At 38.8% G+C, this 15,622-nt stretch overlaps 1 protein-coding gene across 1 annotated transcript in view; it reads left to right on the top strand.

Moving 5' to 3' along the window:
• The window catches only part of SNX7 (sorting nexin 7), a 24,422-nt gene that overhangs the window by 540 nt on the left and 8,260 nt on the right, over window positions 1-15,622 (top strand). Inside the window, exons 2-7 of the mRNA XM_010138746.1 lie at window positions 1,514-1,624; window positions 2,040-2,204; window positions 3,162-3,363; window positions 5,251-5,450; window positions 8,823-8,909; window positions 14,800-14,952. Of these exons, the coding sequence (XP_010137048.1) occupies window positions 1,514-1,624; window positions 2,040-2,204; window positions 3,162-3,363; window positions 5,251-5,450; window positions 8,823-8,909; window positions 14,800-14,952 (918 nt within the window). The remainder of the gene's footprint in view (window positions 1-1,513; window positions 1,625-2,039; window positions 2,205-3,161; window positions 3,364-5,250; window positions 5,451-8,822; window positions 8,910-14,799; window positions 14,953-15,622) is intronic.

The raw sequence follows: 15,622 nt of genomic DNA, 5'->3' as shown, positions 1-15,622 counted from the left end.
GCAGGAATACTGGAAGAGCAGAAAGACAGATTCAGTTCAAAGACACTATTAGCCCAAGTATTTATGACTTTTGGATCACTTGCAGGCTAGCAGTCTTTTGTCTTGCGTAAATGTTACCTGCTACGTGGTCTTTCAGCTCCATTCTTTTGTAATTACAGTGTCCACCATCACGTGGACATTTGTTTCCCATTTACAGCTGCATATGATTTCTGGAGAAATTGCCACAATTCTCCAGTAAAAAAGTAGTAGTATGGAACAACGTAGTATATTTTTAGCTGTCCTGAATACAAGTTATTTACTGGAAATAAGGAAGAAAGTCAGCCTTGTGAGACCAGCCAGCTCTTTGGGGATTACCAGTAAATATTCTGCAGGCTGCATTTTGGGAATTGCACAGTTAATTTATTTTACTTTGAGTTCTTTTTAAAAGATTCATTTAAAACCAAATTTTCAAATGGGAATTACTCATCCTTAAATAAGAAGAGGTATCAATTCCTCATAAAATATTTAAAGAGTAGGAAGAGAGCTATCTTTGTTAGGTTGCTAGCAATAATTTTCACTTTATGCGTGTTTTTGTAGGCTGTAAAGTGGAATACTTTTGCTTTTTTATCTATTCTATCCTTTCTTATGGTATTTAATTTTAAATGCTGTTGCTGATGATAAAAGTAACAGCATTCCTCTCACATACCTTGAAAAAAATTTATTCAACCCTCCAAAATGTTTAGATTACAAAAGCATGTTTTGAGGTTTTCAGAATTTACTTGCATTGCATTATAAATCTCTGTGCAACAATGAATGCTAAACAGCACACATTAATGAAAACATGGGCTCTTTGTGGCTTGATTCTAGAAGACGGAGAAGTCATAAAATAAATCTCATGGTCTGATGACTTTGCCACACTGTAATAAGCATTTTTTCTAGGCATTAAAGGTTTGTTGGCAAGTGCTAACAAAGGGCTGCAAAACTGGAATTGATGATGGAACGCAGAATCCATTAAGCAGCACAGGAAGTGTTATTGCTATGATATGCTGAAGTTTTCATGTTTTGAATGCGGGGATTGTTGACTACTGTTAGTAGGTCCCCAAGGGGACCTCTCAGCTCTTTGGGGTTTTTCCCCAGAATGCTAAAAAATGGACTTTCCTCACTTGTAGATTACTAATTGCTTTAAAAGAAGTACCTAAAAGCAACGAACACAGCCGTGATTGCTAAGTGGAAAATGCCACACTAAACAAACGATTAACATCTTTTGGAAGCGTTCTGGTAGGCTATTTATTATAAGTCAGTAAGCTTAGTGCTTGCTTTGCTTTGCTTTTTTTTACAATAGAACTTCGATTTCTTTATCTCTTTAAGTAGTTGATCATTGCACTTTAAAAAACAGCAAGGAAATAACATGGGCAAAATAGAATCATGTGCATTCCCTTCAAGTACTCACTTTTCTTCAGAATCTAAAACTATTCTGTTGTCTTTTTTTCTGGTATTCTAACCTGGACCTGTTTTTTCTGCCTCTGGTTTTCAGACATCTCGTGGTGAATTTGACTCCAGTGAATATGAAGTTCGAAGACGGTATCAGGATTTCCTTTGGTTGAAGAGCAAACTTGAAGAAGCACATCCAACACTGATTATTCCTGTTCGTTTGCTAAAATTTAGGTTATATTAATTTGTTCGTAAGATGGCTCCAGTTTTACACAGAGATGTCTGATGTCTTTCTTCAGTCTCTTAAGTCTCACAAACATTAAACCAACCTATTTTCCTTATCTTTATATGTATGTGATAATTAAAAAACCCATAAAGGTATTTGTTATGTTTGTAATTGTGCCATTTGCAGTAATTCTCAGTAATTTATGTCCTTTCTTAGTTGTACTTTTGTTCTCCACTGTGTGCTGCAAGAACCATGTTACACCATTTTTGAATATGATAACTTTGTAACAGTGGTTTGCACGGTGGATTTTACAAGCTACGCCTGTATTTTTTAGTAAGTAGAACTATTAGAATACCCCTAACATTATGCAAATTATACAATATATTTCTTCTTTTTTCCTTAGCCGTTGCCTGAAAAATTCATAATGAAAGGAATGATGGAACGATTTAGTGATGAGTTCATTGAGACTCGAAGAAAAGCTTTACATAAATTTTTGAACCGTATTGCTGATCATCCAACCTTAACTTTTAATGAAGACTTCAAAATTTTCCTTACTGCGCAGGCCTGGGTAAAATGACTTTATTTTTATTACAGTTATGTGAAACCGTGTTGTATGTAAAACAGTTTATCGGGGGTCTCCCTAGTTCAGTATTCCGTAATGTCCCCCCATGGCTCGATACAGAGGTGTCAGAAGGCGGCAGGGGATTTCTGGAATATTCATCCCTTGAGATAACCTTTTCTCCTGTGCTTTTGATAATCATGCATGTGGCCATAAGTATTGCTGTACCTTCCAAAGCAGTTTTCATCGCTGCTTTCTGTGGATTTTTGGGCCAAATTCATAGTATTTCAACTCTGCATTCTTTTTGGTACACATATGATCTTCCAAGATTATATGCAAAATAGTATTATAAATCAATTATTGTTTTGGCATGGCATTGTCTTTTTCATCTAATTTTTTTTAAAAAAGTTATACTAGTCTCATAAAAGAAAAATACCATCTTTGAACTTCCTGTTGTATTTTTGGAAGATGTGTCTAGCTGACAGCTGGAATCCTGTACTCTGAAAAGCTGCCTCTGAACTTCAGCAAAGGATATTTTAGTGACACGTAAAAAGAGTTAAAAAAAATAGATGGATTACTTCTTCCAGTAGGAACATTGTTTGCTTTTCTCAATGACTTATTTCTGCAATCATTACCTCTGCTTTCGTATTCAAAAGGCTAAATTGCAAACTAGCTAACTCACCCTAAGGAATGAAAAGGTAAAGCTTCTCTGCCACCTTTGGTCATTCTTGTGAGACTCAGCATGCCTTGTTTGCCCGGAAAGGCTTAACTGATAAACGCATATGGCAGGTACAGTTCTGACACTGGTCTAATGATTTTAAAGTAACATTTATAGACTAAAAAGACATATAGAAGCTTATGTATATATTTTTGGGTTTTTTTTTTTAAAAAAGCTTTAAAGTATGCATTATTTTCAGAGAATTTAAAAAACTACTTGGAAGTAAACAGAGCTTGTTCTGTCTTTAGGAACTCTCCTCACACAAGAAGCAGGGTCCCGGTTTGTTGAGCAGGATGGGACAGACTGTCAAAGCTGTAGCATCCTCAGTAAGAGGAGGAGTTAAAAATCGTCCTGAAATGTTTACAGAAATGAACCATTACATGGAAACATTTAGTCAGAAAATAATTGTACTAGACAAAATAGCTCACAGAATTTACAAGGAGGAAAGGGGTAAGTATCAGTTTCATTAATTTCAGAAATTAATATATTGGAAAAGTAAACTAGATTTCGTTGTGCCAAGGAAAAACTCTTTCCAGCAAGCAGGGGAAAAGGGATATTTGTGTTTATACTGTGCTTTTCACAATGGTCATTGTTTTGGCAGACCTTCAATTTAGTTTGAATAACTTGTTAATAGAGTTTTAACTTGATGTTGAACTATTTGGTAAGAAACTTAGAAAGATGAAAAATAGCAAGTATGTCTATCTTTTTATTTGTGCTTTTTGGAAAGCTGCGTGACTTTTTGTTTTGTTTTTTCAGTGGATTGTCAATAGTCACAGTTTTCTGTGCTGTCTTATACTGGCGTAGTGCTGTCTAGATTCCAGATGTCTAAACATACCTTTTTTGGTTTCATTCTGCACATTTTTTTCTATATCAACCAAGCAGATTTTTTTTTTTTTTAATAGCTTTACTTTGGCCATAATTTGTCATGGGAAACTGGCTGTTCGAGTTTTCTTAAGAAGGATGATAATCTCTTTTTTTTTTCTTAAGTAACAGCAGTTTGCAGACCTACTTGGAATGCTAAACTACTGATTTCAGACTAGTAGAATTTCCGCTGGTCAGCACTTGAGGGATTTTCTTGTCTATATAATGTAATTTGAAGAGCCACACTGTGTTCTTTAATATCTGAGCCCTTGTGTGGTGTTGTACTGTGTCAGATCTCAGCGTGTCCCCTCTAAATTGGAGGGGTCTTAGAAAAATACACGTTGGTGAAAAGAGTTCCTTTTGACATTGTTCATTTCAGTGGAAATAGCTGGCTGAGGTCCATAGGTTCAAGGCATCAGTGCCAAAGTGTTTCTTAGAAAACCTTATGAATTTTGACATGCCCCTAAATGCTGTAGGTTATATCTTCTAGATTTTCCAAATAGCACTTGGCAGGACACTTGTGCACAGGGCCCTGCTGTCATGGATATGAACTGTTGATAGCTGTGATTCAGAGAATGTTTCTGCTTGTAGTAGTTTAACATGGGATCCTTAATTACATCTTCCACAGAGGGTTTTTTTGTGCAGTTATTCTCAAAGGAAACATTACACTCTTCATGACACTTGGCTGCTTTGCCTCTTTTCTTGGACATTTCATTATATATTCAGTTGTGATGACACTGTGTTTTTAATACATGACTAATGCGTTCACAGTACCCTCCTGCGAACATGCAGCTTCCAGATCATATCCAGCCTTACCCAGCTTTAGCCCTGCCAAATGGCACAGTGAATTCTGGGCCGCTTTTCTGCTTACAGATGTTCAGTTGGCCTAAAGATGTAAGAGAAATAATTCATGGGATATCCTTGTATTTAGATTAATAAAAACTACTGAAGGATATACCTCCTGCAGAACTGGAGCGAAGTTCAGTGTGTCTTCTGAAGCTTTTGGGACATGCCAAGGCTACTAGTTTTAATAACTGAGACAGGATTCGGAGCGTTACTGTTGCAGAGGAATTCAGGGCAGAAGCAGCAAGTGAGATCAACTGCTGCCCAGGGCTGCTATGGCTCCTCTCCCTCTTCATGAAGAACATATGAAGTAATTCAGGTCATTGGGTGATCTAAATACAGTTGTTCAGGTCTTCCTAAGCACATGTGTCCTTTTGAAATGACTGGGGTATTTTTGCTGATGGATTTCTAGGAACTATTTAATTACAAATTGATTAATTAATTACTACTTAATTACATTGTTTATTAATTCATACACAATGAACTGCAGTTTACTTACCTTGGTCATTTCAGCAAATTTAAACACTAGGCTTAGTCTCTTGCTTTGTTCACAGTAAATATGAAATTGCAATTAGTATCACTTAGACACCTGTTAAGGACAGAAGAGTAATATATGTATATGTTCCTGTTAAGAGTATTTTAATGAAATGAAGGAGTACGGCCCCATCCACACACTCTGGTCAGCATCGGAAGAAGATATAGCAGACTCCCTAAAAGGTGTTGCCAGTTGCATCGACAAGTGTTGCAAGGCTACGGAGAAGCGAATGGCAGGGCTCTTGGAAAACCTGCTGCCCATTTTACATGAATACGTTCTCTACAGTGAAATTCTGATGGTAAGGTTTCCTTAAGGGTTACTTATGGCTGTATATAAAATTCAGCTTAGTCCAGTGACAAACTCTAGAAAATAATTTGTCACTGATGAAAATGATTTTGCGGTCCCTCTGTTGACTGCTGTTACTAAACACAGGCTAGCTGCCCATTAGCAGGGAACGCAGTTGGTCCTGTTTCCCTCGCTACTCAGGCAAGCGTCACCCCGTCCAGAGGAGAAGAGTTTGACAGTTTTGCATAGCAGACAGCCCTTGGTAGCTGTGCTAGAGAGTGTCTCGTTCCGCCCTCTTCAGAGAGCTCTGGATTGTAGAAGAGAGGTGGGAACACAGAAAGGTTTGGGGAACAACAGCAGAGAAAGTCCTGCTTTGACACTGCTGGAATATGAACTCATCGAGTAACAGATTGTGTGGGGGAAAAGGAGTGGAGAGGCTTTTCCCTTTCTAGGAGATGTTCCTCAACTATGTTTTCTTTTTCCAGAACAGGAGGGAACTTCCAGTCCCTGTGCCATTATATAAGCATGTGTTAGTCTTTGCCATAAGCTGATGCTCTCAGTTCCCTTTATGTACATATTTTTTTTTTTTACACTTCGAAAGAATGTAAAAAATGTGACTACAGAGTTGATAAACTCAGTGCCAATGGATAATCAACATAATTAAGTAATTGAATTCAGCCTGTCATAATTCCCACTCTGCTGCCTCCAGAAAATAGAAAATGTGTACAAGCCCCTCTTTGTCTAGGTTTTGAGCAGTGCAGGCTGCATTATCCACCCCTGCCTTACTGCTGGGAACCCAGCTCCTGCGGCAGTGCTTTCTGCCCAGGGGCTGAGAGGGCGTTACAGGCCTTGGCGAGAGCAAGACCCAGGTTAACAGAGCCTTTGCTGGCACTGTGCAGAGCATTCCGAGTTCCTCAGAAAGGCTTAGCTTAGAGGTTAAGAATTTCTGCTGCGATGATTTCTGTCTTTCAAAGAAGTTTCACTGAAAGAGGGGCCATACAAAATGTCACAGGCCACATTTTTTACATGTACATGCAGGTAGATGGGGGTAGGTACTGCTCTGCGTAAAGGGCTGAAGAGATTACCATCCTAGCAATTGCAGGTAGTCTTCCTCTCCCCCACTTCCAAACTTATTTTTCAGAATTTCTAAGCCTGTAACCCATGAGCGATCCCAGCCTTCATGCTATTGAAGAGATGCTGCCTGTCCGTGGTATTGCAGACTGCAGCCTGGCTCACCCTTTCTCAGGTGTTCTTTTTTGTGCAGAGCACAGAGAGGTTTCTGTGGGCAAAACCCAGAGTGCTACCTGGCTTCTCATGCACAGGTTACAAGTAGGTGTTGCCCATTGCATTTTTTTTTCCCCGCTCGCAGTGTTTTTGATGCAACACCTGCCACACAGCATTAGGCTGCCATGTGGTCCTGCCCAGAGGAGGATCTTCTGGTAGCTCATTCCTGTTCCACAGCTGTTTCTTTCCTTCCACTTGCCATAGATTTTTATTTTTCTTACTACCTTCTCGCAGTTTGGAGAAGGAACTACTAGTCATGCTAAAAATACAACAGGGGCAGTCACATGCTAGTAAAACCTGCTTTCAGAGGTATGTTTAACCCCTCATCACAGGGATCTTTGCGCAGTGCTGCCAAGATCATGCACAAATGTGCAGAAGGAGGTGTGGTCAATACAATACAATCCTTGTATTTTCTGGTCTTGAAAATTCAGCCTTAAAATGGGGAAAGAAATTAATTCATAGCTAAAATATTTACATCTGGGATGGCTCCTTCCTGACTCAGAGAGCAAATCTGGGGAGCGCAGAGTACTGCTGTGCCTCAGGGTACAGATGATTATAGCAATAAATTGGATGTGGGTCCACGTACTGTTATTTGAGGGGTTTGTGGTGGGGTACCATTAAATATTACACCAAAAAATTGTAAAAGTATAATAATATGTTTTAAAAACACAGTCCCTCTGTTTGCCATTAGAAGTCAGCACTTGTCTAGAATTGTAGCACATTAATATTGAAATAATTGGTTTTACTGTATAATTTAAGGAATATTTGTGATAAAGCTTGCCAAATAATTAAAACAGAGGCAAAAGAAATAGTAAAAGAGAAAACATTTGTAATATGAAGGAAAGCTGTTCCAGACATACTACTTTTGCTTCTGTGCTTACAGCTGAACATTTTCTGTACTTATCTAACCAAAAGATATTCTGAGCTATTGAAATATAGATTTATGAGCATCAGTATGTATTTCTAATCTATTACTCAGAATTCTCTAAAGTCAAGTTTACCAATTTTTTTCTAGTGAGTACCTATTCACAAAGAAAAATTGAAAAATTATTTGAAAATTAACCTCCTACATTATTCTACTGTGTTTGTTGAAGTGACAAGATTTCAGAAAGAACTCAGTCGAATAAGACAGCTAGAGAGGGTAGAGCTGCTTGTGCCCTGTGCTATTCCAGCGTGCCCCGTGCTAGAGGTGAATACTGAAAATCTCTTTAGTATGTGCAGAAGAAGCAGTAAAAGCAGTTGTGGCAAGGTAATGTAAAAGAAGGTTTTGAGTTTTGTTTGGGGTTTTTTTGTTAAAGGACTAAAGCCTTGCAACATTTCTGTGAGATAAGCATACCTGAGTGTGCTTTTACAGATGAGGAATCTAAGGCAAAGAGAGATGTGTAAGGCTTTGTCAAGGTCACAAAGCAAACGAGCATGGAAATGGATATTTTATCTGTTACGCTGTTTCTGATTGCAGCTTAACAAGTAACATTCCTTCCCTTTTCTAAAATCTAAAAATCTAATACCTGATCAGACAGTTTTAAAGGAGGTAATAATTACATATGCTGAAAATAAACACATCAATGTTTAGAACATCTATCAATTTTATCTTATTTTTCTGAACTATGTCAGACACTTAAAAATAATACTGAAGGTTAAAGTCACAGCTTCAGTAATGCCTGGTATACCATTTTTAGCCTACTTTATACTGTAACTTTTTCTCAAAAAAGATACTTTTATTCATGAGATTTGGCAAACTCCTGATGCTGTTTTAAAATACAAATATATAGTAAGCTGAGCTGATACTCAGTAACTTATGTTGCACTTTTCCTCATGCAGCTAGCAATGATACTGTGTATAGCAGATTTTTGCAGCACTGATTTAGGATTCACTAAGATTTTGAAAAACACACTATAAAAAATGGGTATTTAAAAATAAGTGTTCATGATTTTAAGTTGGTTTTTTTTTTGAGGAAAGTACACGTCCAAGTTATTAAGTGCCACCATTCTTTGATCTTGCTTGATTTATTAAATAGCCAAGTTGTTTGATGGGTTTCAGAATAAATGGCTAAAATCTGGTGCAGTTTACTACTTTTTTCTTTTTTCTTTTCTATATCAAGGGTGTGTTGAAAAGGAGAGACCAAATTCAAGGTGAGCTCGACTCCAGAGTTGATGCTTTAGCCAATAAAAAGACAGAAAAGGATCTGGTGAGTATGTACAGAAAGCTGAAATCTTCCAGGCCGTACTCTGTCTGCAAAAGAGTGTCTTCTGAAGCCCTGCTTTCTAACCGGATGGTGTCTCTGTAATTCTCATAATTATTCTCAAAAGGTTTGGTCTTTGTAGCTATGCATGCCGGGCAAAGGCAATCATCAGAAAGATGCAAAACTCCGTAGAGAGGCTGCTGGAGCAAAGCACTGGTAATAGCGAGTGACTGCTGGGTTTTGTCAACACAGACTGTACCAAAGCTTAATTTTAGCATTTCTGTTCACTTCTGTTTACACAGGGAGTTTAAAGAAAGTAAGATTTGCAGCAGTGCTCTTGCAGCTGCTGCTCCATTGATGCAGGAGAGGGAGAGGAGATGAGTAGAATAAGCAAAGCCATTCATTAAACTTGCTTAAAACAAAAAGTTCTGGATTCTGTTCTTCCAGGTTTCTGTCTTATCTAGTTGGGCCCAGGATATTTTTTCACTTCCAGTATGACATCTTCATTCTTTCTGGTGAAGTCAGACCATAACTGGTAGGACATGGACACAGGGATCCCCAGAACCATCAGCAAGGCTCAGTGGGACAATTAAAAGGAACTTCTGGGATGGGTATTGGCATTTTTAAAACTTTTGATTGTTTAACTCTAGCCTAAATAATGTCCTTTTAGCACAGTGTTAACGCAAAGTTTTATACGGTGTAAATAGTACATAAAAATGACTAAATAATAACAACTTTTTACTACACCAAAGAAGAAAGTCCTTGACATTTCACATACTTTGTATGAGGGTTGTCATAATTACCTTTCATGTAAAGTTGAGCTGTTTAGATAGCTTTTGGCACTTGAAACGCACATTTTCATTTGATTTCTTGTCACTGAGCTGAATAAATAAGAATATATTACCACTGTCTGATATCTACGATGGCTATGATGTATTTTGTAACAATTTGCCTCTGTGTGCTGCAGTGGGACGGTAAGTAAATACCCTGGCTTTATTTTTTACTGAAGCAGAAATTCTCTTTACTTATATTGACCTCTCATCTGACTGCCTTTGTGTTCTCTGATCTGTGTTTGTTTCTCTACTTCTGCTGCTGCTTTGCCTGTCCTTTGTCCTTATATAGATTGTCCTATAAAGATTGAAGCTCCTATAAAATGCAGGAAGGATGGTAAGTTGGAGAAGGCTCCTAGGCTGGGAGTTGGGCTAGAAATGGCAGATCCTAGTCCTCCGCTGGCTGCAGGCCACTGTATTCCCACGCTGCCTTGTGAGGGCATGGGCAGAGCCTCTGCAGCCTCCTCCCGTAGCTGCCCATGTCCCCAGCACCCTGCGCCATGGGCAGCCACCTGCCATCAGCATGCATTAGTTGCTTTAGTAGCATTAAGAATGATCCTTACGGGTACATTCCAACTTGAGATATTCTGTGATTCTAATAATTTATTCTGGCAGAAGGGAGTGTTACACAATAGCACATAAGTTATTTGCATTCAACTGGTTAAATCAACTTTTTAACGTTGTGTCCCTTTAATCCTTCGTATGGCTTGTTGGCAACCTGCTAAAAACTGTTGCATTTGCACAAAACGATTCAGCAGTCAATTCAATTTCATAAAGCTTGTTTAGCAGCTAGTCTTATTGCTGTCCTCAGGAGGGAAAGGAACATTGCCTGGCAGGACATGGTCTTTTCAGATCTGATCTGATGGAGCCCTCTGACAAGGTGCCTGTGCTCTTTTCCTGAGCCGTTACAGACAAAAAGGAGTGTCTTTCCTTTAGCATAGCATTGATCATACCACGTTGGTTTGATACTGACAACAGTTAACTCCATAATGAGATGTTTGTACTTGCTTCCAGTAAAATTTTGAGATCAGTTTGCTCAACATGGTCTTTTTTCACTGTTTCTGTGTTTCCAAAGCTGTGTTTACAGTTTTGGTAAAATTCTTTGGACAGTGTGATTACCCAGGTGTTCAGATCTTTGCTTTATCTTTCCAAACCCTCTATTTATTACTCATTTCAAAATAGCCTGTTTCTCAGAGCCTGATTCCCCTTGCAGTCTCACAAGATCAGTAAAACAGATGTCTGCCAATCTAATCCAACCATAAAATCCTGTGTTCTCTAATTGAGTAGCAGCTGTATCCTGAAGACTTTTTCTTGATTAGAAGTCGAAGGCTTTTTCTACTAATGATACTTTGGCCATAGAGAACATTTACTACTCTTCTTAACCATTCAAGTAACTTTTAACTGTTTCCTTAATCAGTTTTTTTACAATGCTTTAATTTTTGTTACGTGTTGAAATATGTTGCTGACATTTCCAAACAGTCTGATTTCAGAATAAAAGGTATGCACAACACAGGTACTGTTACTGGGATTGGTATCAAACCCTGAGTTTGGCCGTATTTGCACATTTCTCTTCTAAGCAGAACTCATGTAGTTTCTAACGATCTCATAGATGTCAGATTGAACTTGTCAGTGCAATCTAGTAGCCAGAAATTCTTCAGACAATGAGTGACATGAACTCTGATCTCACTTGAAGTACATTTCCACCACAGATAAGGAATCTCAGACTGTCATTAGAGCTGATAAAAGGCTGTGAGATCTTTAGCATTGGTCACAGCAAACACTAAATGATTTAACAAACAGGAGATTTTACAGCAGGAGAATGCAAACCATCCAAATCAGTGCAGATGAAATAGGCTGGAATCGCAAATTAAACTTTACAAGACATCAGGCATATTGGCTGGGGGAAAAAAAAAATGTTTTCTTGAGCTGTGCTTCTGCCACTGGGCTTTTAGAAGGCTGCCTGTAGTGCTGCTAAAAAGCCAAAACCTCATCTCCCACTCCAAAATTTAGTCCGTGAAGGTGGCAGTTTTTCAGGGTATGGAAGGTTTGAAGACTGTGGTTTTGGATGCAGGACTTTGGTGTTCTCCTGCTTAGCTAGACCTTTCTTACCTCCAGAGCTCTGACTCTGAAGATGTTGGAGTTTGTGGCTGCATTGCTCCCACGCTCCATAGGCGTATGATAGCACATCCCTCTGGGGTCTGGGAGTTTTAAACAGTTTGGGTTGTGCCACTAGTGCTAATTAACTCTGACAAAAGGTTGGTATAATATGCTTTGACAGAACCAGGTAAGCATTAAATGCTAACTTAAGGATCCTAGTGTTCAGGCTTGAAACTGAGTAATAAAGTGATGAAATGCTGAATCTATCACATTCTTAATGTATCTTATGTTTTAACTCCAGGCTAGAAGGGTTAGTATCATCATGTAGGATTAAGTACCAGATAGAAATCCACGCTGTTTTGCCTAAAGAGATAGGGTAAGCTGCTGTGTCACTTAGCGGCTGATTTGGATAGCGGGCCAAGTCTCTTTGGCTACAGGTTGCACCGTTCACATCCAGTAGCGCTCTGCCTTAGCAGCATCTGGCTCCCACCTTCCATCACTCCCGTGGGCTGATGTCTGATTAGCACTGTGCTGTCCTTCTCTGGGGGGTCACTGATGTGAGGTTCACTGTTTTCACACTAGCTGCCTCGGTAAGATCAATGTAAGAAAATGGATCCAGAATCGTATCTAACTTGCAGGATAAACAGTAACAATTTACATCTTGTAAATGAGGAACAGACTAGGTAGATGTTTTTGATGAGACCAAGCCATTCTCCAATTTCTGCTGTCATGGCAGCTGAGGGGAGTTTCTTTTCAAATGTGAAACCTCTTTTCTTGAGATCAAGTGTGGCGTAATGCTGCCCTTAGACTTTAAGTCCAACCCTTGCCTTGATAAACACACTTTCTTTTGAGCTTCAGAGGGTGATGTTCCAGGCAGGGGTGTAGAACAGAGTCTGCCTGTCCGCAATTACATTGTGACTACACCATGGAAGAAATTTGTAGATCTTTAAAAAGGCAAGACAAAAAACAAACTGCAAAATAAATGTCTTAAAGATACAAAAAACAATATAAGGGGAAGCTGCTGCAGCCAGGACTTAAGTCAGAGAATTTCTTTATGTGTGTAGCCTAGCTCATTCCTATACAGGGACATTTTTCTAACAGAAGCAGAAAATGGATGCAACCACCTTTCCTACTCTAAATCACCTAAAAATATATTCCCTGTTTTCAGTATTCTGTCTGCATTCATTTCTGGTGTTTGAGGGAAAGGCAATTAACTTGGGACATGCCCAAGATACCAAATTCAGCCTGTAATTCCTTTAAAGGTGATTTCCCCACATCTAAACTTTGGATTAACATTTTCGTATTGAATACAGTGTTGGTAGTTACCAACACTTACCAACAATTACCCTTGACCATAGTTTGATTACTGGTCTGGCTAGATAATTGAAGACTTTACAGAAAAGCCCAAGTTCATAATATTCTGCATTTCATTCTTAATAACCCCTATTTCATTAATCGAGAAGTGCAGCATGGAAAAATCAAGATTAGAAAGTGTAGAAATCAAACTGGCTAAAAATGTTTATTCATTTGTGCATTGTGAAACATGGAGAAAATCCATGAAATTTTCAGCTTTACTAGCTAAGGAGTTTTTGGCTATATTTAAGTGCTGAAGGATTCTAGTACATCAACCTGATCTGGGATCTGTGGTTTGTGAATTGAGCACTGAGCTCAGGTGCTGTGACCATTTCAGACAGTGCTGCTCAGCTCATGTCTGATGGCAGCAGCACTGCTGGCTCTTGCACTGGATCGCTGTGCTCCCTGCATGGCTCAAACCAGAGGCAATGCACCAAGACTTCCCACATTCTGCTATGAATTTTGATGTTTCTGCATCCTGCCAATAGCAGAAGCTTTCCTTGAAAATCCTGGAAGTTAATCCTGGAATCCTGAAGTTCATATCAATGAAAGTACCAGCTCTGCAGAGAGCACGAGGACCTATCCAACTTTGCAGGGGTGTTTTATGAGGAAAAAAGTTTGTCTGACAGCAGAATACAAGGAGGAAGGTGTATGGCTTCTGAGTTGCAATGGAAACACCACAAGATGAACTCTTCCTGCTTGCCGTTTCTTATTGGTGGTGTTTCTGCCTGACCTCCCTCCTGCAGTTGCTGATGGTCCTGACAGTCACTGTGCAGTCCCAGCAGAAGAATTTGCCCTGTAGCCGCAAACGAGGTACCTCATTCTGTGACTGGGTGCCAGCCAGAAATGACACAGCTGATTAGTAAATGACAATAGGGAACAAAATTATTGCGAGGACTGGAAGACCCAAAGAGAGGGCCTCTGTCCAATTACTCAATCCCATTAGCTGAAAAGTCACTTCATGCATCTACATTAATTAGAAGCAAACAACATCTGTAGAGTAGCCTTCAAGGCTTCCGATCCTGGATCGCTGTGGAAGTTTCTTCTCTGCAGTAGTCCCTTGCTTTGATTGCTTTCTCTGCTTTGGCATTTCTCTGTCCCTCATATGGTCACACAGAGACACGGTTCCATACGACAGAGAGAAGTGACAGGCAAGAAAGCAGAAAGTTTGCACTTCTGATTTCTGTGTCTTCTCCCATTTCTGGTTTCTCCCGAGGTTATAAAAGGTCATGTCAGGATTTTCTCAGTCCTTCTGGTCAAATCTATTTTGTGTAGTTGATTCTGCTTCAATAAAGCCCTCTATATTTTCCTTTCTAGATGCATTGCTGCACATGGTATTGAAGAGGTGCCCAAGTCTGTAACTTCCATCAATAAAAATATTTTCAGCAATGCTTTAATTCTGGTCTAGAATTTGTTATTAATATTTCAGAAATCATGTTGAGTTATTCATTAAAAATAAAATTTAAATTTATACCCAGGGAATGATTTTCTGTGTGAAGTTACATACTAGCCTTGGTTCTGCAGTTCTGTTTCTCCACAATACAATCACTTCATTTCAATCACTTCTGAAATGGCAGCTTTATTAATATTTCTTAATGTTTGCAATTCATATTTAGTTCTCAGAAGAGATTGGGAAACTTGAAGACAAAGTTGAATGTGCCAATAATGCTCTGAAAGCAGATTGGGACAGGTGGAAGCAGAACATGCAGTGCGATATGAGATCAACGTTCACGAGCATGGCTGAGAGTAGTCTCCATTATTATGAAGAGGTAAAGCACTTTCTCATTGCAGTGTTATTTTTTTCATTGATTATTTCAGTGGAGGAGTCCACGGGCTGCACGTAAAGAGGAATTTTTGCATTTCAGTTCAAACCTGTATTAATTTCAGAACGAATTTTTGTGGGAAGAGTCAGTTCCAAGCAAAACAGATTTTATTTGGGCCCAAGTGGTTGATCCCAAGTTCATCATCGACAGAGGGCACTCTTGTTTTACTAACCACAACAATTTGGAACATACTTTTTGGTTCAATGTCAGCTGCTGTATTTCAGTTTGCAAACCTTTTGCTGCAACTGCTAGACAAAGCCCTCTGGAAAGCTCAAATTTGTGCAAAGCATCTCATATGAGGAAAACATTTAAATGTTACTGCATTTCAGACAGCACGTTCAGGAAGTCCTTGTTATTTCTAAGGGATTGTCTTTCATGAAATAATTGGACTTTACAAAGATAATGACGAACAACTCTATTTTGAGACATCAGTATGAAAAGCTTATTGCACTTTTAAAAAAGACAAATGCTGCAAGCATATACAATTCATAAATTGAAACTTTTTATAATTTAAACTTACTGCTTCAGAAAGAAAAGTGTCTGAAATCAGATTGTAATTTCAACTCAAATGCCACGACTAATATCCTTGGTAAGAATTCCCTTTCACAAGGGAAAG

This window comes from Buceros rhinoceros, unplaced genomic scaffold, assembly GCF_000710305.1.
Source record: "Buceros rhinoceros silvestris isolate BGI_N320 unplaced genomic scaffold, ASM71030v1 scaffold986, whole genome shotgun sequence".
Lineage (NCBI taxonomy): Eukaryota > Metazoa > Chordata > Aves > Bucerotiformes > Bucerotidae > Buceros > Buceros rhinoceros.
This window is presented reverse-complemented; position numbering and strand designations above follow the sequence as displayed.